The sequence below is a fragment of the Lampetra planeri genome, chromosome 45 (assembly GCF_965212315.1).
Source record: "Lampetra planeri chromosome 45, kcLamPlan1.2.h2, whole genome shotgun sequence".
Lineage (NCBI taxonomy): Eukaryota > Metazoa > Chordata > Hyperoartia > Petromyzontiformes > Petromyzontidae > Lampetra > Lampetra planeri.
In genome coordinates this window covers 6,205,637-6,233,062 of record NC_136151.1, presented here as the reverse complement: position 1 = coordinate 6,233,062, position 27,426 = coordinate 6,205,637, and the positions used below count along the sequence as shown (strand labels likewise).

Below are 27,426 nucleotides of genomic sequence, written 5' to 3'. Positions count from 1 at the left end.
CAAAAAAATACATGTTTACACAAGTCAGTCTCAGCTATGAGAGATTCACATTCACAGCCTGGATGACAATCTTAACAATAGATTTTCAGATTTTATTTTTTATTCACCCAGAACACATTGACCCTTGACCCACAATACAATGTGATTACAATTCACAGGTAACCCAGAACACAATCAAGTCTATGTAGTACGCGATCTAACCCAATAAACCTTTATCATTGATAATATTGGTCGCGAAAGCTTACGTGTTAAATTCGATTTGTTTAACCAGGTGAGAACTCAAGAGACCAGGATGAGTCTCGGTTGCAAAAGTGATGATAATGATGCTGGTTCTGCTGCTGATGATTCTGTTACTGCTGATAATGATTCCATTATTATTGATGTTACTGGTTCTACTCCTGATACTGATGATGATTATGATGGAGCTACTGCTGTTGATGCTGTTGCTCCTGTTATTAATTTTGCTGCTGATGATACTTCTGCTGATGATCGAGTCGAGTTAAATTTTAATTTAACGAGGTGAGAACTCAGGAGATCAGGATGAGTCTCATTGACTAGAGTGACCTGGGTCACAAAAATGAAAAAAGCAAAACAAGTCAAACCCATGCCTGCAATGAAGCAAACAGAAATCTCACCCCCAGCCCAGAGCACAATGCGAATAGCGAAAAACACAATTACACAACTGGTACAATCAATGCGCCTCAAATCACCTACGTTTTGCTAAACACCCTGCGACTCGAGGTTGGGTTCACACCGGATTGGTGTCTCACGTTAAAGAGGGGTGCTGCGGTGGCTCGGAGATGTTAACTCCCTCGCCTGGTATGCAGGAGGTCATTGGTTGGATTCCGACCCTGACAGTTGCTGGAAATTTGGAGTTTGTGTTGTCTCTATCCCTATAATAACACACAGTGTCTTTGTGTTATTAATGCGTGTTGAGACAATATTAGTCGTGTCGTATTGTAAGGTAGATCCTCACTCTAGATATATATATCAGGCGCTTAATAACTTTAACCCACTTCAAAGTCAAAACACAGTTCCCATTGTTGTCAGCAGAAGCGTTATCCCATGAATCGAAGGTTGTGGCTTCAGGTCCAAAAGTCTGACAGCAGATAATAAAAATATGAATCAAAACAAACCTTTACGAATAATATTGGTGGCAAAATACCTCCTACTACTACTAGGTATTAAAATGGCTTATATCTCTCTCTATGCCCTGTAAAATAAAACTAGTTTGGGTGGAGGGAGGAGGGGGTCACTCGACCCCTGGTTAAAACAAAAATGCTTTATCCCAGCGACGCTCAGCACACACCACGAGTAGTCCCCCCCTAGTGATGCCATCCCATTCCCACCCCGGGTTTATCGCCCAACGAGCGAGTGACCGCGAGGGGGACGGCGCGCGTCACCCCGTAGCGTCACGTGACGCGTGTTCCGAGCACGCCCGCAGTGGAGCTCCGCCCTCTCGGCGTTGAGCGCCACGTGGCGCGCGGTGCGAGGGACGGTGACGTCAGAGAGAACCTTGGCTCCCCCCGCCCTCCCCCACCAGTGCACTAACCACTGCACCACCGCTCCACCCCACACTGCGCACATGGCTCTCTATACACTACAGACAAAGATACCCCATGTAGCCTTAAAATACTGTTGGGCAAGTGCTGTTAGTAGCGAGTAGCAACTATGAAGACTGGCACTGTGACACACGAGGGAGTGGGTAGGCAGCACCACACCCAGAAATACACAAAGACACGCAGACACAGAAACAAAAACACAAACACAATATCAAAGACACACAAAGACAAAGATACGCACAGACACAGTAACAAAGACACAAACACAGTAACAAAGACACAAACACAGTAACAAAGACACACAAAGGCATACATATCAACCCACTTACCCGAAGACAAAGATCCCCCGTATAGGTTTAAAATACTGTTGAGTTAAGTGCTGTTAGTGAGTTTCACCTATGAAGGCCAGCCTGGGAGAGACCCACCTTTGTATCCCCAGGGGTAATGTTTACTCATCGCACCAGGTAGTAATTTGAGACTGAGTTGACCTAGGGGAGAACCAAGGCCGATTCATATAATCGCTATCAATGTTGTTTGTAAACCGGTCATGGGCCTCCCCTAGGTCGTCTCAGCCTCAAATAAGTACCTGGTACAATGTGTAAATTTCGCCACTTGGGAAACAAAGGCGGTCAGGCGTGATGGTGGCCACCCACACCCTCGTGTGAAGTGCCGGCCTTTATAGGTGCTCACTAACAGCACTTGCCCGTACAGTCTGTTAAGGCTATATGGGGGATATTTGTCTTTGTATCTGTGTGTGTATGTATCTGTTTGTGAGTGTATTTGTGAGTGTATGTGTGTGTGTACATGTGTCTATCTGTTTGTGTCTGTGTGTTTGTATGTGTGTGAGTGTGTTTGTCTATCTGTGTGTGTGTGTCTGTGTAGTCTTAACAGGCTGTTGGGGAAAGGCCTGTTCGTAGCAAATAACAGATAAGGCTACACAGGGGATCTTTGTTTTTGTGTACGTGAGTCTGTGCGTTGTGCTCGTTTCTCTGCACTGCTCACACTCCGTGCTCTCAGGACGCACGACTCAGATCCAGAATCCTCACTGAGTCACCTTTACCCCACACACGCAGTGCGGGGTAGAGCGGTTGACTAAACGAGTGGTGGACGGAGTGCAGCAGCTCCATGGAGTCGGCGCGGTAAAACGACAGCAGCCCCGCCTCCCAGTGCAGGTGACACCCGACTCTCCGGGGAGGATCCCTCACCGGCACGGAGGTCGATACACCACCATGAATCACTACCCAGCTGTTGTTATATTTATATAAAACCCAGGATGAGTCCTTCTGTCCCAGCTCGCACTCTTTACCACGCCCTTTCCGTGCGATCGTCCCGTACGCGACTCCAACCTGACAGCCCCCCGCCGCACCCCCCATGTCCACCTCCCAGTAGTGCTCACCCGACGAGAAGCTCTCGGAGCACAGGGCTTGTGGCCAGACATCAAATCGGTGCGGGTGATCGGGGCGCCCCTTGGAGACAGCGGTCAGCTTCACCGTCCTGAGGTCCGAGGAAATCTGGAGGTTGTTCTGGGCCGAGTTTGGGTCCAGAGTCGGTGAGCGTCCGTCTGCAGTCACGATAATCACAGTAGCAGTGGTAACAACAGCACCACTATAACAATAGCACTAGTGCACTAACACGCACGTACACTGCAATAGAGCATTTCATAATGAGCTTTGTTATACAACGTTGTAATGCGTAGCTATCGGTGTGATGACATGTAACGCGCACTTTGTCAATCCACTGCTGGATGAGTGCCTCCCTACACCGTGTGGGTTGCGGGGGACATTTGACCATACTTCACCACGCCGGTCACCGCGCGTTGGCGAAGGCATCCGGCGCAGCTGGCGAGAGCACAGAAGTACAGTACAGCGGTGCGTTTGTCTGCCCCGCCATCTGCTGCCCTGCCATGTGGCCCCGCAGGCCGAGCCCCTGCGGGGCTTTGCGAGGTGCTCTGTGCGCTAGGGCTGCACAATTTCGCCACTGGGAAGACAAAGGCGGGTCGGGCGTGGTGCTGGCCACCTCGTGTGCCGTGCCGGCCTTCATAGGAGCTCGCTCACAGCACTTGCCCCAACAGTTTGTTAAGGCAATAGAAGGGATCTGTCTATATCAACGTATCGATTATGTACATGTTCTTTTGTAACTTGTTGTTGCCTGTGTAGTGATTTACACGGGCAACTCGGCTTGTGCCTTGGTCTGGCTGTCTAATAAAACCGAAAGTTTCCTTTGATTCTGAGGGCTTCAGGCTATAAGACTGAACCCTATGAATATTCAAGGTGTCTGGATCTTGCAGCCTCAAGTACTAATAATGAAACCTAAACATAGTATTAGTAGTAGGTTTTTACCCTTTAAACTGGTACAAAACTGACACCTTTATACAAGGCATCATGTTTGCAAGAACCGCAACACAAGCAGTCAAATGCAAACAAAAAGAAACAACTCTGATAATGGTAATGATATGCACTGTTTTTGCTCTCGCACATATTTTAGCCATAGCGTGTGTGTGTCCGACTCACACGCAGAACAGCAATAGCATCCTCAATTATACACACCTGTAGTGTTAATAGTGCTAATGTAATAGTGATTTACACTCATTTGTGTGAAGAGCTATATTTTAACGTGTAAGAATATTGATACATGTTTTATAGTGATTTCCCTTTTTGTCTATATAGTGATTTACACGGTCAACCAAGGTCAAGCGCTAGGCTGGCTGTCTGATAAACATTTGAATATTAACACAGAATCCTAAAGGTGCCTTCAATTTTGAGAGCTTTAGGCATTACCACTGAAGCCTATGAATCCTAGCTGTGTTTGAGTCTGGATATCGCAGCCTCAAGTACTAATAATGAATCCTCAAAATCTCAGCCATGGTGTATCTGTGTAAAACTCTCACACACAGAATAGCAACAACATCCTCATTCAATAATAAAACACGTGTAGTGTTAATAGAGCTCATGTTAATGTAGAGGTATTTCAAAACATGGGCAATAGTAATGTATCTGTATGTATCTACAGTGATACACATGGTCAGCCACAGTGATAGCCCAGTGTGGCTCTGTGAGCTTCGGGTATTAACACCGCATCCCAATAATGCTTGAGGTTCCTGAGAAGGGATAGAGCAGCCTCAAGCATATTGATGAATGCTAGTGCTGAGTTAGTCTGGCTATGCACCTCATGCATTAACAATGAACCGTTTGCATCACAACAGTGATGTAGTCTGGCTCTAGTCTGATGATGACATCCATGACCGAGAAACCTCCTCTACTAACAGATTAATCTGCTACAATGGTTACATTGGCAATTACATCCTCGCTCAATAATTATACACCTACACCTCCGATTAGCACGGTTGGCTTAGTGCGGTGGGAAACAAGTTATACATACATGTGTAGTAACGCTTATGACTCGTTCACACCGGAGTTGGAGGCACACTTGTTTATTTAACACCAGCGTTGTGACATACACATTTGAGGGGGTATCGGCCCCCTCACCCGTCTATCTGAGGACACACCTCTTTAGCTCACCCTAGCCTGCCTCTGGACCCTCCACTAATGGGCTAGGGGAGGCTAGCTTGGCCCGACACTGGTCAGTCTGGCCCGGTACCCAGAGTCCAGACCAGCACTGGCTCTGGCCCTGGTACCACGCCACTGGCTCGAGCCTGCGCGGTCCTGATAAGGACGGCGTACCAGGGGGAGTCCAGGGCTCTATCTAAGACGTCTTCCGTCTTCTCTTCTTTAGCTAAACATCACTCCCGAGCCCTTGGATACATTCCCCTTTTATACCCAACCCCTCCCTGAGGGGTGGGGCCCCGGGGGATCATAACGACCGAATCGACCCCCCAGGGTGTCTGGCGCGGACGTCGCAGAGGGCACCTGCTCGTGCACTCATGTAGCCCCGCCTACTGTGTTTGTTTACCATAGGCTGCCATGCATAACGGGCTCTCTCTGTAACACCCCTACATCACTCCCCCCCGCATAGCATGCAGCCGTCCCGGCTGCCAACATACAAAAATTTGACAATAAAGGTGCCTTCACCCCCTGACCGCGCGTGTGCCTCACTATTTTTGAACAATAACAGGAACCAGAACAAGAACGCAACAGCAAGATGAGAAAACAACCCGTCGCACCCCCCCCGAATAAATACGAATTCCGTAAAAAAAAACAGCCTATATACAATCAGCAGGGAACCCACCACGCACACACAACACACGGTGAAAGCAACATATGTACATCCGAGGAGCGGGGAACACACCACCCACACAACACCCAATGAACACGACAGCTATGTACACATTTTCCGGCCTCACAACAGTTTGCGCATTTTAGCGCGCGTCCTTGCAGCGGGCCCCTCACACGGGGTAACCGCGCGTGGCGGACCATCAGGTGGCAATTGTCCGTCTTGGGGTGAGCATTCATCCGACTCCGCGTGACCCTCGGTATCCGCAGGAGGGGTGATCGGGCGTGAGCCCGTCACTCCTGATGCACCTGAAGGTGGCACAGCCGGCAAGGCATTTGGTGAGAGCGACGGAGACGGACCCAGCGAGTCGGCCGACCCCCCACATGTTTGGCCACGCGCGTGTGAAGTGGGATTGCGTACCGCAGCGAAGGGTTTTAACCTAGAGGGGTGCACGAACCATTGCCGCTTCCCCCATTTGATGCGCACGCACTGCGGTCGTAACACCTTCACCACTTCCACAGGGCCCCGCCACGGCCGCACCAGTTTAGAGGAGGTTGCCAGTGGCACCTGGGGGCAGTGCAGCCATGCCTTGTCCCCCGGCTTCCACTGCAGCATGTGCGCTCGACGCAATCTGAGGCGCTCATTCGCCTTCTGACGGAGGTCAGAGTTTTGCATTGCAGCATCCCGCGCCTCGGTCAATTTGTCCAGATTAAATTTAACGTGGTCAGCCAGATTCGTTTTTCCCTGCGGCACGGGGATCTGCAACTGGGCACGAACAGGCGGGTGTGGTTCTCGGCCGTACATGAGGTAAAAGGGAGAAAACCCCGTAGCTGCATGGGGTGCCATCCGGTATGCCGCCAAGACCCCCTGAATTTGTAGGTCCCAATCCGTTTGCGAGTCCGAAACTTGTTGTGATAACATGGACGTGATGGTGCGATGCAACCGTTCGACCATCCCGTCAGTTTGTGGGTGATATGGGGAGGTCCGAATTTTCTTTGTGCCCAGGAGATCACAGACTTGTCTGAGTAGTTTACCGGAAAAATTTCTGCCCTGGTCGGTCAGCAGCCTCTCCGGAGCACCTTTGTCCAGGACATAACCCTGAACAAAGGCCTCCACGATGGCTGCTGCCGACTGGTTGGCCAGAGGCCAGGCCATAGGCCAGCGTGTAAAATACTCGACACCAGTCAACAAATATCTATTCCCCCTGGGGGTGGCGGGGAATGGTCGCAAAATGTCCAGAGCGACCAGCTCGTTTATCCTGGACACTTTGATCGATTGCAAGGGCGGGTTAGACTCCCGTGCCGGCGGTTTGCGTTGTGCACATTGAGGGCATGATCCCAACAAATCCCCAACATCCCTCGTCATGCCAGGCCAATAAAAATCAAGTTGCAACAAGGCGAGAGTCTTTTGGGTCCCCAGGTGTAGGAGGCGCTCATGAGCGGCCCATACCACCCTGCCCCGCAACCCAGTAGGGACCACCAGCCGATGTCGACGCGACTTCCCGTCCCAATGCATCAGCAGGCCTTGGCACATTTCCCATGCGTCGGAACCACCTCTTTTCCCCCCGCCGCACCCCCAACGCGACGTCGCCACCCGAGGAGGGAGACATCCTCCATCTGGAGGCGCCCCCATTCAATGACGGGCAACCCCAACAGGGAATCTTTGCCCTGTTGTTCGATCGAATTAGCAACTGCTGTATCGTCGTCGTTGGCGGCCGCCAAGACAGGAACCGATGTGTCCCCTGGAGGTCTGCAACGTCCAGACCCCAGGAGGCATGCACACTCGGAGGTGGTTGGCAAGCGCGACAGAGCGTCCGCGTTGGTGTGGCGAACGCCCTTACGGTATGTGGTTTGGAAATCGTAATCCTGGAGGACCTCCAACCATCGGGACAATTGTCCCGATGGCTGTTGAACCCTCAGGGCGTACTGCAGTGCCGCATGATCTGTGCGGACGGTGAAATGCTGACCGTACAGATATGGGCGATACTGTTGGATGAAATGAACAATTGCCAACAGTTCCCTACGGGTGACACAATATCGTTGCTCCGCTGGAGACAACACCCGACTGCCGTACGCAACCACACGTTCCACGCCATCAACCACCTGGGAGAGCACGCCCCCAATACCCGTGTTGCTCGCATCGGTGTCGAGCAAGAATGGTTTTGAAAAATCAGGGTAAATCAGGGGAGGAGCGTTTACCAAAGCATCCCGAAGGGAGCAAAAAGCAGCTTCCTCCTCCTGACCCCAGCAGAACCGAACCCCTTTTGATGTTAAAGCGTGTAGGGGTTTTGCTATAGTCGCAAAATTAGCGACGAAGCGTCTATAATACGACGCAAACCCAATAAAACTCCTAACCTCTCCCACTGAGGTGGGAGTCGGCCAGGAGCTTACACACTGCGTTTTGGCGGGATCGGTAGAAATACCTGAGCGCCCCACGATGTGCCCCAAATAACGCACCGACTCGCGTAACAAATGGCATTTTTGGGGCTTAAATTTCAAATTAGCAGCCCGCATCTTTAGGAAAACCGCCCGCAACCTCTGGAGATGTTCATCAAAAGTTTTGCCAAAGACAATGACGTCATCCAAATAAATCAGGCACGATTCCCATTGCAATCCAGCCAGAACCAATTCCATCAACCGCTGGAAACAGGCCGTGCGGAGTACGGAAAGCAGTTTTAGGCTTTGAATCATCGTCCAGAGGAAGCTGCCAGAATCCCGAAAGTAAGTCCAATGTGGAGAAGAATCGCGCTCCCGCCAAGGCGTCAAGCGATTCGTCCATCCGTGGGAGCGGGTATGCGTCGGCAACCGTAATTTTATTAAGGCGCCGAAAGTCAACGCAAAACCGCAACGAACCGTCCTGCTTCTTAACCAGAACGATCGGCGCTCCCCAAGGGCTGTTGGAGGGAGAAATGATGTCGGCGGCTAGCATGTCATCAACAGCCGATTTGACATGGTCCTTTTCGGCGGGACTCAACCGAAAAGGATTCTGGCGTATTGGCGCGCTGTCACCCGTATCAATATGGTGACGCAGCAGATGAGTGCAGCCCAAATCGTATTTATCCCGACTGAAAACGTCGGAAAATTCCCTCAGTAGTGTCTTAAGACGTTGACGCTCTAAATTTGACAGGTCCGTCGATCCCGCACAAAGCGCCTCGAGCCACCCTTCATCGCTGTCCGAATGTGGACGCGGTGCAGGGACAGCGCCGACATGACTCGCGACGGGTTCCTCACAGGGCACCGGCGTTGCGTGAGCAAGCACGGTCCCCTGTGGGACCACCACCGTCTGCGAGCCCACATTGAGGACCGCGATGAAGGGTTCTCCTTCCCCTCTCACTATGGTCTGGGCCGGGAGTAAATTAGGTCCACTGACCCCGGCCCTAGACGGCCCCAACAGAACCCCTTGAGCCCCAATGCCCTTAGCGAAGGGCCGCCGAAGTTTCAAAGGAATCAACATTTGCGCCCCCGGAGGAACGCGCACCGTTCTATCTACGAATGCCGGCACCGTCGCGAACGCCGTCCGGCTCGTAGCGGGGGATGGCAGAAACGCCATGCGTCGGCCCGATGGGAGCTCAATGCATCCCTGGTCGATTAATATCCTAATCGGCATTTTGGCCAGGAAGTCCGTCCCCAGCAGGCACGGAACCGCCAGCGAGGAGGAAACAAAAATCGGCCCAGATAATTTAATATCCCCGACACAAATTTGGGCACAAATTTGTCCGATGATGCCAAGTGAACCCCCGTTAGCAGCAAAGAATGGCATGTTAACAGGCATCAAGGGACGGCTTTGGGCAGGGAGAATGTTATAAATCAACTCCGAAATAATGGTCACCGATGCTCCTGTATCGACCAGGATGCGCACCTCGACCCCATCGATGTGACCCACAACGGCCGACTCCCGCCGTTGGACGCGATGCTTAGAGCGGCCACGTCCTCAACAGCAGCTGCGGCGATGGCGGGAGTTTCAAAATGTTGCTCCGTGGAAATGGCGGGAAGGCGCTGTGGTCGTCGGCTGCCGTTGCCCGGTGGCGGTCCCGCAGCCCCCAGCTGCGTGATGGTGTCGAGCATGGCGGCTGCGGCGTACAGCAGCTCAGCCCCTCCATCGACGGCTCCCCTTCCTCCAGCTGCTGTGGCGTGGATGCGCCCAGCCCCGGCTGATCGATGGCATCTTCAGCCGTCTCGGGCCCTCCGACTGCAGTGGTGTCTTCTGCCTCTGGTACCCCGACACGAGTCGTCCGGCGTGTATCCATGTTCGTACTTTGTTTCACTTCTGACGCCAGATGTAGTAACGCTTATGACTCGTTCACACCGGAGTTGGAGGCACACTTGTTTATTTAACACCAGCGTTGTGACATACACATTTGAGGGGGTATCGGCCCCCTCACCCGTCTATCTGAGGACACACCTCTTTAGCTCACCCTAGCCTGCCTCTGGACCCTCCACTAATGGGCTAGGGGAGGCTAGCTTGGCCCGACACTGGTCAGTCGGGCCCGGTACCCAGAGTCCAGACCAGCACTGGCTCTGGCCCTGGTACCACGCCACTGGCTCGAGCCTGCGCGGTCCTGATAAGGACGGCGTACCAGGGGGAGTCCAGGGCTCTATCTAAGACGTCTTCCGTCTTCTCTTCTTTAGCTAAACATCACTCCCGAGCCCTTGGATACATTCCCCTTTTATACCCAACCCCTCCCTGAGGGATGGGGCCCCGGGGGATCATAACGACCGAATCGACCCCCCAGGGTGTCTGGCGCGGACGTCGCAGAGGGCACCTGCTCGTGCACTCATGTAGCCCCGCCTACTGTGTTTGTTTACCATAGGCTGCCATGCATAACGGGCTCTCTCTGTAACACCCCTACACATGTGTAGTATTAATAGAGCACTGTAAGAGCGATTTACAATCGTGTGTGCCAGGGACATGCGGTCAGGGGAGGCAGAGCCTCACCTGTCATACTCCAGTGAAAATAGCTGTTATGAAAAAAAAGAATCAAACAAAATAAATATTACGATTTTTCTACTGATCCGTATCATAAATGTCATTTCTGTACGATTGGTGAGGCAGCGATGAGCTCAGCCTCCCCTCTGATTGTGCAACCCCTCAGTAACTGGATGGAGCGTGGGCAATAAACACGTACCTGTTACTATCTCAGTACGTCACCAATGTAATGTTTGTAGACCCCTTCATTTCATGTCCTCGCCTTCCATACGCCAGGTAACTTATTTCAGTATGTGTGTAGTCGTTTACCACGCGCCAATGGAGGAAATTACACACACGTGCGCATGGGGTACAGTGGGGACATTTCGGACGCAGCTGTTGCTGGGGGCCAAAGAGTGAGTCGGAGACGGCCCGAGGGCAATTAAGGACACAAGGCTGTGATTGGCTGGTGGTTGTTGTGAGACTAGGCTCGAAGAAAAGCTGTCTCGGGTGTGGACCAATCAATTTCAAGGACAGTGCATACATTATCAGAGTTGTGTTTTTTGTTTGCATTCCGACTGCAGGTAATGTGGTCAATGCAAACATGACTCCTTCTAAAAAAGGTGTCAGTTTTTTTGCCAGATACAAGGGTAAAAAACCAATTATCATATTTTGCTAATGGCAAAGGAGGTTCCAATGGTGTAAATACAGGGGAGTTTGAGAGTTGAGGAGAGTGGGAGTGGAGTCGAGCCTTGGGGTGGATGCGGACGGATGGAGCTGAAGACAAGAAGTATAGAGTAGCAGTGGAGTAGCAGAAGAAGTATAGGGTAGCAGTGGAGTAACGGAAAGAGTACAGGGTAGCAGTGGAGTAACGGAAGAAGTACAGGGTAGCAGTGGAGTAACGGAAGAAGTATAAGGGTAGCAGTGGAGTAACGGAAGAAGTATAAGGGTAGCAGTGGAGTAACGGAAGAAGTACAGGGTAGCAGAGGAGTAGCAGAAGTACAGGGTAGCAGTGGAGTAACGGAAGTATAAGGGTAGCGGCTTGAGTGAGACGGAGAAGCCGCGAGAGAGCGGCTGGACTGTGGCAGAAGAGCGGAGAGGAGAGTCGGAGAGAGACGAGAGAGTGGAGCGAGCGAAGCCGGTGGAGCGCGGCGAGCAAGCGGAGAATGCGCCGGAGAACGATACTGAAATATGCTGTGTTAGTGGAAATAAATCGAGACAGAAAAGCAAGAAGTTGTCCGCGTAAAGTACAGCACTACATGTGTATAAAAATATTTAGGCTCGCTGGACTCGTCATGAAACTGCAATGAAAAAGCATCAGGGGAGGCAGCTATCACATCTGCCTCACTGAGGGGGACGTGTCTAACACGCCCCCCTCAGTGAGGCCACGCCCCCCTCAGTGTGTGAATGTGGCTCTGACACTAGCCAGTGCCTCCCCAGCCATTGACCTCACCGCACGTCACTGGTGTGTGCTATACATTAACATCTAGATAATATGCTACTTTGATTTGAAGCTTTTGTGACTGCAGGAATCCACTCTTTGGTTACACATAGACTGACATTAATTTGCGAATATCTCATTAAATGTAACATGCTTTTCTCATTAACTTTGAAACATAGACATGCTGCCACCAACAAGGCTGTTTTTGTTACACATCGACAGGCAGCTGCTGACATGGCTAATTTTGTCATACATAGACACGACATTAATTTGCTAATCTCTGATTAACTTTAACATTCTATTATCTTTAACTTTGACTTGCTAATCCTTCTAAAACTTATATAACCCCTTGCTTGCAACAGCTTTCTCACCATTTTTCGCCTGATGACGGACGCAACGTCGTGATTTATTTTATTTCTACTTACGTGACTTTACCGAAAGAACCAGAGAGTGTAACTGTAACGTATCTTATGGTGTGCAGAGTGATACAAATTATCACCTGAACCCTACGACTTATAAAAGTTGCTTGAGCCTGAATGTAACAGCCTCGTGTAGGAATAATGAATCCTGAAATTCCGAAACGAGACTTATTCTGCTTCTGTGAGTCTCAGGCATTAACACTGCATCATATGCATCATGATTAGACACGGACATTGATGCCCTCGCTTCTGGGTGAGAGTGAACTAAGTGCTATTAGAAATGGAGAGTTGTGTTTGTTGTACAACAATTGGAGACTAAGCTAAGGCTAGACTCACAGCACATGAGTACATTGGGTAGGAGTTAGAACTGGGGATTGAACCGAGAACCCGAGTATCTGGAATCAGTTGTTTCAATATCCCAGGTCTCCCCTCCACACTGGGGCAGGAGTGATGAACTCACAGACGAGAGGGAGCAGTCTGCGCATGACTCTCTCAAGGGAGCGGATCGTGGAGGTGTCCAGTGGAGTAGGAGCCGGGGGCGGAGACTTCTTAGGAACCTTTCCCCTGTGACAACGATTAGCAAAAAACAATCAGCATCACTCATAATAAAGGTTTTTTGTGTTAGATCGAGTTATTTATAACTGTGTCGCAACCCTCGACCACCCGATGGGGTTCAACAATGATGACGTCATCCTGCACGATTTAAGACTGGAAGCAGGTGGATGGCTTCACTCAAATTGTAAATGTTGTGGATCCACTCTTTAACACACCGGTGGGCTAAAATCAAATTTGTCTTTTGTCAACGTGACACATTTTTTACTGATTGGCCGTGTCGGGTGGTGGAGGGTTGCGACACATTTATAAATAACGCGATCTCACCGAAAAACCTTTATTATGAACAATACTGGCCGCGAAAGCCTACGTGTTAAATCAGCATCACCCAGCATCACCACACACACAAACGCAAAGCTTCACCACACCACCACATACACAGCATCACCACACACACAAAGCTTCACCACACACACACACAAAGGTTCACCGCACACACACAGCATCACCACACACGCAGCATCACACACAATCACCGCACAAACACAAAGCTTCACCGCACACATGCAGCATCACCACTCACACGCAGCATCACCACTCACACGCAGAGCATCTACACATGCAGACAACGTTTAAAATGCAGCACCATTAAATGGAACCTATGTAACACACAATTCTAGATTTGAAGCTTTCGTGACTGCAATGATTCATATTCTCAGGTTTTTTCGGTAAAGTCACGTAGGTAAAACATTAAAAGTAATGAAAGTAAAATAAAACAAAACAAAAATAAAAATAAAATAAAATTCACGACGTTTCGGAGGCAACACAAGTCTCCGTCATCAGGTGGGACCGTCACAGCCAGATTAGCTGCATCAAGTGAAGCAATGATTCAAGATGTAATCCCTTATAAGCAAGTTGAAGGGGGGCAGGAGAGGGGGGGGGGGAGTTCATTAGAATGTGGTAGCCAATGAATGGAACGTATCGGGAGGGAGGGGGGTGGGAGGGGGAGGGAGCCAACAAAACATTTGGCGACGGCTTGGACGCGGCTGCTGCGCACGCCCAACACAATGGGCAGAGAGGGGGGAGGGGAGGTCTGATACACATGATAGAACAAAGGAACGAAAATGCCCATGTTTATACCAATGCAGGCTGAAAAATGAAGAGAGTACTGTTAAAAATAACTGGGGATGTTAACACTCGGTGAAGTAAATTAAAATAGTGCCTGTCAGATAAGATGGTCCAAAAAGTGTAATTAAGTCTTTTTTGCGTGGTTAATAACATCTTAAAAGTAATGAAAGTAAAATAAAATAAAACAAAACAAAAATAAAAAATAAAATTCACGACGTTTCGGAGGCAACACAAGTCTCCGTCATCAGGTGGGACCGTCACAGCCAGATTAGCTGCATCAAGTGAAGCAATGATTCAAGATGTAATCCCTTATAAGCAAGTTGAAGGGGGGGAGGAGAGGGGGGGGGGGTCATCAGAATGTGGTAGCCAATGAATGGAACGTATCGGGAGGGAGGGGGGTGGGAGGGGGAGGGAGCCAACAAAACATTTGGCGACGGCTTGGGCGCGGCTGCTGTGCACGCCAACACAATGGGCAGAGAGGGGGGAGGGGAGGTCTGATACACATGATAGAACAAAGGAACGAAGATGCCCATGTTTATACCAATGCAGGCTGAAAAATGAAGAGAGTACTGTTAAAAATAACTGGGGATGTTAACACTCGGTGAAGTAAATTAAAATAGTGCCTGTCAGATAAGATGGTCCACAGGCACTATTTTAATTTACTTCACCGAGTGTTAACATCCCCAGTTATTTTTAACAGTACTCTCTCGGTTCATTTTTCAGCCTGCATTGGTATAAACATGGGCATCTTCGTTCCTTTGTTCTATCATGTGTATCAGACCTCCCCTCCCCCCTCTCTGCCCATTGTGTTGGCGTGCACAGCAGCCGCGCCCAAGCCGTCGCCAAATGTTTTGTTGGCTCCCTCCCCCTCCCACCCCCCTCCCTCCCGATACGTTCCATTCATTGGCTACCACATTCTGATGACCCCCCCCCCCTCTCCTCCCCCCCTTCAACTTGCTTATAAGGGATTACATCTTGAATCATTGCTTCACTTGATGCAGCTAATCTGGCTGTGACGGTCCCACCTGATGACGGAGACTTGTGTTGCCTCCGAAACGTCGTGAATTTTATTTTTTATTTTTGTTTTGTTTTATTTTATTTTACTTTCATTACTTTTAATGTTTTACCTACGTGACTTTACCGAAAAAACCTGAGAATATGAATCATTGCAGTCACGAAAGCTTCAAATCTAGAATTAATAACATCTTTCCAGTGATTACTGAGTTTGTACCCATCATCACGGTTGAAATTATGTCTGTGTTTGTATATTTGTATGGCTTCGTGTACAAACCTTTGATGGTAGCCAGGAGGCTTGCAGAGAACCTTGGTCTCGGAAAAGACAATTTCATGAGAGCCCGCCGAGTTGTAGCAATGATCGGCAACGGCCGAAGAATCAGTTCTGCCGTGTTTCAGATCTGACTTGTGCTCGCGGACACGATCAGCAACATGACGTTTTGTTTCTCCAATGTAGCAATCACCACAAATGCAACTCAATTTGTAGACTCCAGGATACTGTAAGTCAGGAACGACATCCTTCACAGATGGAATCAGATCACGGATTTTATGCACTGTGCTGAATCGGACTTGGATCTTATGTTTGTTTAGAATTTTGGAGATCTTTTTGGTCACGCCTGCTATGTATGGTAACGTGATAGTTTTGGTCGGAGTTTCATGTGGTTGTTTCTGTGTGGTGGGAGAGACAGCTTGGCGGATAGTACGATCAGAGTATCCGTTCATCCTGAGGGCCCGATGTACATGTCTTAATTCATCAGTCAGGTGGTGTTGGTCAGAAATGCCATGGGCTCTGTGGTATAGCGTTTTGATGAGAGAATTCTTTTGAGATGGGTGGTGGTGGGAATCCGGTTTCAGGTAGGAATCTGTGTGGGTGGCTTTCCTGTAGACAGAATGTCCCAAGGATCCGTCAAGCCTCCTCTTAAACAGAATATCCAAGAATGGTAGTTTACCGTCTTTCTCCACTTCCATGGTGAATCTGATAGATGGGTGTCTAGAATTGATGTGGTCCAAGAAGTGGTTCAATGCTGGGAGGCCATGTGGCCAGATGACGAAAGTATCATCCACATATCTCTTCCACAGGGAAGGACGCAGGGTGGATGTCTGGATGGCGTCTGATTCAAACTTTTCCATGAAAATGTTGGCTATAACTGGTGACAAGGGGGAGCCCATAGGGGTACCCTCATTCTGTTTGTAGAAGGTGCCATTCCAGGTAAAATAGGTGTTGGTGAGGCAATGCCTAACCAGCGCAGGTACATCAGAATTCAATCCCTGTTGGACTAAGTCCTCAATTATTGTTAGGGTGTCCGGTACTGGGACTTTGGTAAACAAAGATACTACATCAAAGCGGATATGATTTGATTTCTCAGATTGATGTAGCCCTCAGAGGCATAGGACACATCCATGCTGATGTAGCAAGAGCTGAAATAGCTACTATTCTCAAGAATGCTAAGAAACCCACTAGTAACATCAGCAAAAACGAACGCTCTGAACTCGCGAATTTAAAAAAGAGAGATGATATAGTCATCCTCTCGGCAGACAAGGGCAATGCCACGGTCATCATGGATAAAGATTCATACAACAACAAAATCCTGGACCTTCTTAATGATGGGAGTTACTCCAAAATTAAAAACGATCCCACTAAAAGCCTAACGACAAAAACCAACAGTATCATCATGAGTTCGACTTCCCTAATCGAACCAAGCAAACGTCCCTCTCTAAAACCATCGGCGGCAAGACCTCCCAGACTCTATGGTCTTCCTAAAATCCATAAAGAAGGCACCCCGCTACGACCCATCGTGTCGACGATAAACTCTCCGACGTACAAACTAGCCCGTTTTCTATCAGATACTCTGCTCCCCTTCACAGGCAAGACCTCTTCGGCAGTACTCAACTCAACCCAATTAGTCTCTATGGTTAAGGACATGGTACTATCTCCTGATGACATTCTCGTCAGCTTTGATGTAGTATCTTTGTTTACCAAAGTCCCAGTACCGGACACCCTAACAATAATTGAGGACTTAGTCCAACAGGGATTGAATTCTGATGTACCTGCGCTGGTTAGGCATTGCCTCACCAACACCTATTTTACCTGGAATGGCACCTTCTACAAACAGAATGAGGGTACCCCTATGGGCTCCCCCTTGTCACCAGTTATAGCCAACATTTTCATGGAAAAGTTTGAATCAGACGCCATCCAGACATCCACCCTGCGTCCTTCCCTGTGGAAGAGATATGTGGATGATACTTTCGTCATCTGGCCACATGGCCTCCCAGCATTGAACCACTTCTTGGACCACATCAATTCTAGACACCCATCTATCAGATTCACCATGGAAGTGGAGAAAGACGGTAAACTACCATTCTTGGATATTCTGTTTAAGAGGAGGCTTGACGGATCCTTGGGACATTCTGTCTACAGGAAAGCCACCCACACAGATTCCTACCTGAAACCGGATTCCCACCACCACCCATCTCAAAAGAATTCTCTCATCAAAACGCTATACCACAGAGCCCATGGCATTTCTGACCAACACCACCTGACTGATGAATTAAGACATGTACATCGGGCCCTCAGGATGAACGGATACTCTGATCGTACTATCCGCCAAGCTGTCTCTCCCACCACACAGAAACAACCACATGAAACTCCGACCAAAACTATCACGTTACCATACATAACAGGCGTGACCAAAAAGATCTCCAAAATTCTAAACAAACATAAGATCCAAGTCCGATTCAGCACAGTGCATAAAATCCGTGATCTGATTCCATCTGTGAAGGATGTCGTTCCTGACTTACAGTATCCTGGAGTCTACAAATTGAGTTGCATTTGTGGTGATTGCTACATTGGAGAAACAAAACGTCATGTTGCTGATCGTGTCCGCGAGCACAAGTCAGATCTGAAACACGGCAGAACTGATTCTTCGGCCGTTGCCGATCATTGCTACAACTCGGCGGGCTCTCATGAAATTGTCTTTTCCGAGACCAAGGTTCTCTGCAAGCCTCCTGGCTACCATCAAAGGTTTGTACACGAAGCCATACAAATATACAAACACAGACATAATTTCAACCGTGATGATGGGTACAAACTCAGTAATCACTGGAAAGATGTTATTAACCACGCAAAAAAGACTTAATTACACTTTTTGGACCATCTTATCTGACAGGCACTATTTTAATTTACTTCACTGAGTGTTAACATCCCCAGTTATTTTTAACAGTACTCTCTTCATTTTTCAGCCTGCATTGGTATAAACATGGGCATTTTCGTTCCTTTGTTCTATCATGTGTATCAGACCTCCCCTCCCCCCTCTCTGCCCATTGTGTTGGGCGTGCGCAGCAGCCGCGTCCAAGCCGTCGCCAAATGTTTTGTTGGCTCCCTCCCCCTCCCACCCCCCTCCCTCCCGATACGTTCCATTCATTGGCTACCACATTCTAATGAACTCCCCCCCCCCCTCTCCTCCCCCCCTTCAACTTGCTTATAAGGGATTACATCTTGAATCATTGCTTCACTTGATGCAGCTAATCTGGCTGTGACGGTCCCACCTGATGACGGAGACTTGTGTTGCCTCCGAAACGTCGTGAATTTTATTTTATTTTTATTTTTGTTTTGTTTTATTTTACTTTCATTACTTTTAATGTTTTACCTACGTGACTTTACCGAAAAAACCTGAGAATATGTAACACACAGTTCATGCTCCATACATAGCCCTTGTGCAATATGCAGTACTCTACACAACATTAGCATGGTCACACGCATCCAGTTTGTAACACTGGCTCAATATAAACAGCCGATGTTCCACATACAGATAATCACAGACAGCACTAGCACACAGAGCAAATGGTCCATATTATCACAAAGAGCATCATCACACAAATATGTATGTGTGTATATTTAGCATCTTACGCATCGAACGTAGCCAACCATACTAATCGAAGGTGAGGGGAATGACAAACTAAACAAAACAGTTCTAAAGAAATGAGCTAGAATAGTATCGTTGACAGTTATTCAAACGTACGGTTACATTAAAACCACCTGACGTTATCTTTAATTTATGCAATAGGGATTCAAATCACTATCCAAGTAAACTGCAATCACAACGGTGATTAAAATCACTGTACAAGCAAACACACAGCTCAAGGCTCCCACACTGCACCGCCTCGTGGTGCTGCTCTGTGATGGTTGAGGATCTGTACCTGCGTGTCTCCTCCAGGTGCCCCTGTGGGATACAGAGAGATACGTCACTGTGATGCTGCCTTCATTCGTTCCCAAGGCATCGCTCGAGTTCCCTCTGCGAATCGCATTGACCGGAATCTGAATCCCACGTCTTGGCTAATGACCCCGTGAAGGCCCAATCTGTATCCTTGGTTAATAAGTGAAGCACTCTTCTCAAGACCTGAGCATCTCAACCCTTCAGCCAGGGTTGGAGTTCCCTTCAGCCTTTGGCAGTGCTCATTTCCCGTGGCATGAGACATCCTCTAAAAATTATATTCAATGTCTATTTCTGCAGAGGCAATTCATGTCCGTACATTAAAGGTGCTTGAGAGTGGATATCGAATACCTGATAGAAACAAAGAAACTGTTTGTAAAATCGTCGATTAAATAGTATAACATCAGGTATTTAGAATTGAACTTCATCTGAATGTTATCTTTATGGTAATATGTGAAATTATCTGCAGGAAATACGATAAGAAACATAATTAAATGAGAAGATACTGGGATTTCAAATGCAGCCACTATCGTGGTTAAGTGAAATTATTATTGTTATTGATGCTGTGTTCTCAAGTTCCGAGCATCTAAACCCTAGGGCCAGAAGCCTCTACTGCGGAGGGCTCTGTCAAACTGGGGCACTCGCCTTGGCTTTTCGAGTGGTCTACCTTCAGGAACGTGAGCGAGTCCCTCTCATCCATCAGAGTGTGCAGGCGCGCGGCAGCGTCCTGCAGCTTGCTGATCTCGTGCTTGTAATGAGCGATGTTCTTGTCGATCTGGGACAGCAGCTCCTTCTCCTTCAGTTCCGCGCGATGTAAAGCCGTCCTCTCGTCCTCATCGAGTGCCGTTCTCAGACGGGTGAACTCGGCTTTGATTCGTTCCTTCACCCTAGTCATAGATCCCTGTCGAGACACGCGGATTCTCATGATTCCCCAATTCCCCTGTACATTAAGCAGTCTCCCTCCTTAACCTCCCTTCATTCGTCTCTGAAAGCTCACCCATTCCCTTCCACTCCCCTCGCTCCTCCAATCCTTCTCATCCCTCCCCTGCCCTTTTGTGACCCCTATGTGCTCTCTGTTACGGTCACGGATTTCTTGGCCCGTACATGCCCGTGTCCTCGAACTTTATTTTTATTACCGCGTTTTAAAATATATAAAGCACCTTGAGATAACATACTCTATAAATATGAGATAAAATAACGTTCTCCATTAGCAGTGATCATCATAATTTTTATTAATGATCATACCAACTTGATTTGAAAACAACATTGGTTTGATCCTTATATTTCAAAATTAATGAAAACTAGAGAAATTGTCTGGAATAAAGAAAAATCATAAAAAAACCCTTTCTAATTAGATTAACTCTAAAACAATAAGCATATAGCTATACTCACCAAGCAATAAACGCAAAATGTTCTTACCACCACCAAACTATAGGAAAGCTAAATATTCTTGCAAATAAACTCATTGGATTGCAAATAACTGTTCACAAAACAAGACATTGTCGATGGATTAAAATCTCATTTTGGATCAGCAGGAACTATATCTTTGACAAAACACATCAGAGTAAAATGTATCCTAATACACCACTGTTCACGTAACTCACTTCTTCCTCTTCGGACATCCTAAAATTTCGTCGTGAAAGCCATCGTCCATATTTCTCGTTTAGTCCCATATCTGAACTGGATGTATTGGATAAGCTAGCATCAATTAAGACATCATCCACGGGAGAAGAGGAGTTGCCTGCATTTGTAATTGCGGTGGTGGCAGATCTCATTTATAAACCTCTAACACATTTTAAGCTTCTCATTTACCAATGGTACATTTCCGCGAGAGTGGAAATCCGCTCTTAACTCGTCCAGTATATAAAAATGGCTCCAAAGAAGACCCTAATAAGTGTAGACCAAACTCTATTCTTTGAGCAGTTAATAAAATATTCGAAAAAATACTTAAATCACAAATAGACTGCGACTTAAAAACTCACACTCTGCTTCACAGGAAACTGTCTGGTTTTAAAGACAATTACTGCACCGCCACCGCAATAGCGTATGTATTACATTTTCTATTCAGTAACCTGCATAAAGGCCACTACTGCTTTGCACTATTCCTCGAATTGTCAAAAGCCTTTGCTGTTCACCATTGTTGTATATATGCCTTTTCCAAAAAAATTTATTCAGTGTAATATTGTCTATTTTAATGGCATGGCTCCTTGGAGATATATATATATGGTTCGCCTGCATGCCGACAGTCGGGAAAACCAGATGACGAAGCCAAACCAGCACTAGAATGAGAAGCGGGTAAACAGAAACAAGAGATATTGATCAGATGGACATGATGAGAATAACCAAAGCTAAGGAGGGCCTTGAAGCCGGAGCATATTTACTTCCCAGGAATTGACCTCACTCATGTAGCAAAGGAGGAACACGTTCACGACAGGCTATAGAGGAACAACTCTTGCATGGGCAAGGAGTGACCCACGGACATTTTTGAGAAATACATTTATGCAAGGAAGGACCCTTGGCAAAACACCGTAAACTCGTTTCCACCCGAGGGTAAATACAGGGCAAAGATACAAGAATGTCCCTTGCCGTTTCACTCTCTGAATTAACAAACCCTGGTGCCTGGAAAGTTAAAACGTTCAAATGCCAACCACTGCATATGAATATTCTTAAACATCATGATATTAAACGTTAACTTTCGTGATCGGATGTATTGTTACATTATAATACAGCACAGTCAGGGTTTTTTTTAATACGACTAGTTGCATGTGTTATTAAACTCCACCTATTACTACTATAATGAGCCAAGGATGTGTGTGTAACGCACGTGACGTCACTCCACATGCCGCACCCATCTCCCCCCCCGGTCATTAGTATTCATGAGCGGATGCATTTTTACACTCACGCTGAAGATAGTCGAGCTGAAAAAAAATTTTGTCGCATATATTCGCTTTAAGTTTGACGTTTCGATATTGAAAGTGAATCTAATAAATAATTCTACACAGCAACAAAGTGGATTTGGTGTCTTTATTTATTTCTTCTGCACTTGAAACGAACGGTAAGTCTAATTTATGCTTCTACATTATGGTAAAATAGACATTTCTCGGTGATTTTCCAGATATTGTATCGAATTCCACTTTATTTCAACCCTAGCGACCGAAAACAGAAGATAATTAAGTATCAGAGCAGTGAATTTGAACAAATTTAAGGTTCATTATATACAGTGCTACAGTGACAAAGTGAGGTGTTTTATGACAGTTTTGTGCAAGAATCACTGCCATTAATACAGTGCTAGTGAAATGCAGTGAAGTGTTTCGTGACATACTTTTGTGCAAGATTCACTGACAATAAATGTACACAAGATACAATTATACTCTGCCCAATTTTTTCATAAATATTACAGCTTCTGTCGGAGTATGGGCAAACAAGCTAGTCAATACATACGTGTCATGAGATCTGGGTTAAGCATATAAACTTGATAATGAATTATGAAAGTTTGTATTGAAAAATTGAACCAAAGGATTATTCAGAAAATATACATAATGCGAATTGTGTAAATTCTCCACGACCAAAATAATATGTATTCCAGGGGTATAACCAGAGCCCGCCCAACCTTTGTCTTCACGGTGGCTGTCATTGCATGCTGCAGCAGGAATCCATTTTAAGATGAGCAGACCAAAAGAGGAAGGAAGGCCGTTTCACAATAAATAAGGTTACAGACACACACCACACCTTGGGGCAATTAAGTGGGTCTGTGCCCACATAAATTGTGGGATAACCTCGGTCGGGATCGATCAGGTGCCAGGATGTCTGCAGAGCCAGAACCAGGCATGAACTCAGGCTGACCCAATGGACGCACCATGCGTGCAAATATGGGAGAACATTGGGCTATAATATGTCCTAGGTAATTAACCACACGAGCTAGAAATTCGATAAAAAACAGCACCCAAAATAATACAAGTCAGTCTTGCAACGCACACTCCGGGGGCAGCCGTAACCAGGCAAGTGTCGAGTTTTGTTGAGGCAAAGGCTCTGTGTCGCTAAGTGTTGATTTCTGCGCTTACAGACTCCGAATATCACTGAAAGTTTTTTCTAAGTTTTTCCTTATTCTTAGGCTTTTTCGGTAAAGTCAGACCTGTTCTTCACCTGAGGACGCTGTCTTTCCGACAGACCTGTTCTTCACCTCAGGATGGCTGCTTGCGTTGTGGCCGAAACGTCATGAGAATTATTTTATGTTTTATTTTTATTATTTTATTATTTCCCTTCTACGTGACTTTACCAAAAGAACCAAGAAGACTGTCATGTTAGTATGGAATAAATCTCCAAACGAAGTCACAGAATTTCCAACACGATTTCCATTTAATTCAACATCAATTGGCATTACGAAAATAACTCCTGAATCCTAAATATCAAAGATCATGGTCTTTTCTTCAAAATAAATTCTAGTTTCATTCTCTTAATACAGATATCAGAAACAATAATACTGAACAGATGAATTGCTTCAAATACTTAGGTTTACAATATTGATTTCAAATTATATTTCAAACCCATCTTGATCACATCATAACGAAAATCCTTAAAACATTTATTTATATATTTAAACATTAGATTACACCTGATTAAACATTAGATTATACCTGAAAATTGTAAAGCGATCATTGTACCACTGTTTGACTATGGTGATGCTGCTTACATATCAGCCACTAATGAATGACTAAACAGACTAATGTTATATTCTTTGGGTCTTTCGGTAAAGTCACGTAGATAGAACAATTAAATAATACAAATTAAAACTTGCCTGATTTCTGTCAGAGACCTTACAGCCATTCACTGGTAAGACCACCTCAGCCGTACTTAACTCAGCTCACTTGGTATTGTTAATTAAGGACATCTCACTATCTCCAGGAGATTTGCACGTTAGTTTCGATGTAGTATCTTTGTTTTGTCGGCTGAGAAGATGGCGATGTCATCCCTCTTTTTAATTGAGAAAGCTCAAAACGCTCATCCTTACTGATGTTGCTGATAGGTGTCTTAGCGTTTTTGAGGATTGCAGCGATTGCCGATCTTGCCACGTTTGCAGTAATGTATCTCAAACCCTGAAGCGCTACATCAACCTGGGAAATAATATCATTCACTGGGATGTGTTTATGGGTGACTGCGAAATTCAACCCATTAGCCAGAACCGATTTTAGGCTGTCGGAAATTAGACTATTACTCTGAGAACAATCTTGTCAACGTTTAACTTTTTAACGTGTGGATCTAGCTTCTTCTTGGAAAGGAGGTTGAGCTTGGAAATAAAGTTATCTTTGCATTTAGCGTACATTGAAGCGGCTGAAGATGCTGTCATGTTATCTAGATGTTCGCAATCAGATGTAGAAATTTTTTCTGTCAACGTTAAGTGTGATTTTCGCCTGAGGACGACCGCTTGCGTCGCGATCAAAACGTCTTTTTTATCTACATGACTTTACCAAAAGAACCAAAGAGTATGGATTCCTGCAGTCACGAAAGCTTCAAATCAAGATTCAAGAGAGTCTTGTCCAAAAGATCTAGTTCAAATCAGAGTAATCTTATTCTCTCTGAGATCAAGGCCAGCCTGCCCTGAACAAGATCCGTTTAGCATTAGGAGATGTGACAGCAGCAGATGTCAATGTAAAGGAGCTCGGTATTACCTTAGTGTCGCGGCATTTCTTCAGAAATGTGACGACTCGATCAGATGAGACTTCTTGTCTCGAAGTTTGTTAAAATATCTTATAGTTGTGTGGAAACCCTCCCCGTAGAGGCGGTTAAATCCTGACTTAAAGTTTATTTTCTTTGAACCCATCTATGTGACTTTACCAAAAGACCCAAAATATATTAATTCCTGCAGTCATGAAAGCTCTAAGTCAAGATTTGCTTCTGATTGTTGAAGGGTTGCAACAATTTTTTTGAGAGAAAGTCCACGCCGATTACAAAGAGGACCCACTACGCACAACGTGAAGAGAAAACAATGGGACTGAAAAAACAGCGGCACCAGTGCAAAATACTAGTTGTACAGTACAACGAATTGTGTACAGAGACATTTAACGTTAGGTGCCTCACAGTCAGTGACGTGAGAGCAAAACAACATATATCGAGGCGACGTATATCGGGAACCCCCTGTACTTATGTTCTCCACAACGTGGTTATTGTGTAAATTATGAATATCACCAGCTGAATTGATGTCCTGTTTTACAGCAGGATTTGTGTTACAATGGATACATATGCATGCGACAACACACACAGGGTCATAGCAATATATTTTGAAGACAGTATTATTTTAATGTACGCAATTACTTAATTATCTTACAAATAAAATGTATGCCACCAAAAGAATGCATCACGATTCGTGCAAATTCTATTTAAAAGTTTTAAGTAATCATTGACTATATGTTGTGTTTGCTTTCGAGTTGGGTGCGTTTTATGAGAGCAAAACTGTTTTCCTACATTCCCTGAAGTCCCATCTCTTGTGTTTATTCTAAGCATTTAACAGCTGATGTCCTGTCGTATTTCATCGTCATCTTCACTCGTTTAATTTATAGTTCATAATTCAATATAGTCGTTGCTCCATACTGTGTTATTTGATCTCACCCATAGCTAGTAACTCGAGTTATCCTCCGATATGCTTTGCAGTTTCGCGAGATATGAACTTTCTTTGGTACATAAACTTTGCATTTTTAAAAATTTACATTTAAAGCACCCATAGGCATAATAATGCAATATCCTGCACAGTTAATACACATTGAAACAAGACTAACAGAGTTCAATTGAAACTGCGGAGTTATCCTCACAGCGAAGGTCACAGACTCCATGTAGGGTGGAGGTCACGGGGTCACAGAGTCCACACGTGGTACCTGCACGTCCTTGCGAGTGGCCTCCATCCATCCAACGGACGCCTCCGTCTCCCTCTTCATCTCTTCCACAACTTGCGTCTCCTCTCCGACTCCACTCTGCAAGAGATGAAGCCACCAGAGGAGCTCCCTCTCAGCTCTACTCCACATGGAGCCCTCCACAGTGATGGTTTTATAACTCCCCCCCACCAGAAAAAAGTCCAAGGAAGTCAGCTTGAAAGAAAAAAGAGCGTGTAGAGAGAATCATCCCATACTGATGGTCTTGATTTAATGAAACGTTGTTGCACTCTTATGGGCTCAGATAATGGTATTGTTCGCGCCTGATGGGCTCCCACTCAACCCACACCGGACTCACCTTCCGTATCTGATGCTCATCCTCCAGTGTGATTAACTTATGACCAATGTGGTCACCTGCGATGGTGCAGTCCTTGCACACGGGGCTGAAGTCTTGCTTGCAGTAGAACTTGAGCTCCTGTTTGTGCCTCTTGCACTTGCGTTCTTCATCTGGTGAAATCAGGACGTGGTCCTTCAACTTCGCTCTCTCCAGGTGAGGCGCGAGGTGCTCCGTGCAGAAGGACGTCTCACACTTGAGGCAAGTCTTCACTGCAGGCGTCTTGCCTTCTGGGCAGTGGTCACAGAAAACAACACCATCAGCAGCAACAGCAGCCATGGTCTCAGTCACTCGCAGCTGCTCTATGAGGTTGGCGATCGTCACGTTCCTGGTTAGCTCGGGTCGTCGAGGGAAGGTCTTGCAGCACTGCGGGCAGCAGTAGGAGTCTGTCTCCTTCCAGGCGTCCTCCACGCACTGGAGGCAGAACGAGTGGCCGCAGCTCAGCGTGCAGGGGCAGACAAACGTGTCCAGGCAGATGGAGCAGGTCAACTCTCGGTCCACGTTCTCAGCGGGAGCTGTGCTCGCCATGACCCGAGGATGCACCCAGAATAGTTCCTCACTGTGCCTCAAAGAATATATTTCAACAAAAATACTTTGTGTTTATAATATCGTGAGATGTTGATTAACATTGACGAGGTGTGTTCTGTTCAGGAGACGCTGTGTGAGCAGCTCACCCAGCGAAAACGAACACGGAAGTAATATGTCCGCGATGACTCACGGAGAGAGAAACCATTACCAACCACAGGGGTGATTCTATTCTATTATTTCAC

The 27,426-nt window shown here is 46.7% G+C and overlaps 1 protein-coding gene across 1 annotated transcript; it reads right to left on the bottom strand.

Moving 5' to 3' along the window:
* Nucleotides 1–1,570: 1,570 nt before the first annotated feature.
* On the bottom strand, nucleotides 1,571–27,426 carry LOC144733069 (E3 ubiquitin-protein ligase TRIM11-like). The gene is made up of 6 exons (XM_078614807.1): nucleotides 26,621–27,426; nucleotides 26,269–26,364; nucleotides 20,070–20,303; nucleotides 19,389–19,411; nucleotides 12,958–13,061; nucleotides 1,571–3,123 (listed from the first exon to the last, which is right to left on the bottom strand). Exons 1-6 carry the CDS (start codon nucleotides 27,182–27,184, stop codon nucleotides 2,576–2,578), a joined length of 1,569 nt encoding a protein of 522 aa, XP_078470933.1. The 5' UTR covers nucleotides 27,185–27,426; the 3' UTR covers nucleotides 1,571–2,575.

Bases quoted from the DNA above. Each gene is read 5' to 3' on its own strand.
- LOC144733069 (XM_078614807.1), bottom strand. From the start codon at position 27,184: ATGGCGAGCACAGCTCCCGCTGAGAACGTGGACCGAGAGTTGACCTGC. The intron at 20,304-26,268 runs GTACCACGTGTG...GTGTCTCGACAG, and splicing joins CCACTCGCAAGGACGTGCAG to GGATCTATGACTAGGGTGAA. The intron at 13,062-19,388 runs GTACAGATCCTC...TCGTTGTCACAG, and splicing joins CACCTGGAGGAGACACGCAG to GGGAAAGGTTCCTAAGAAGT.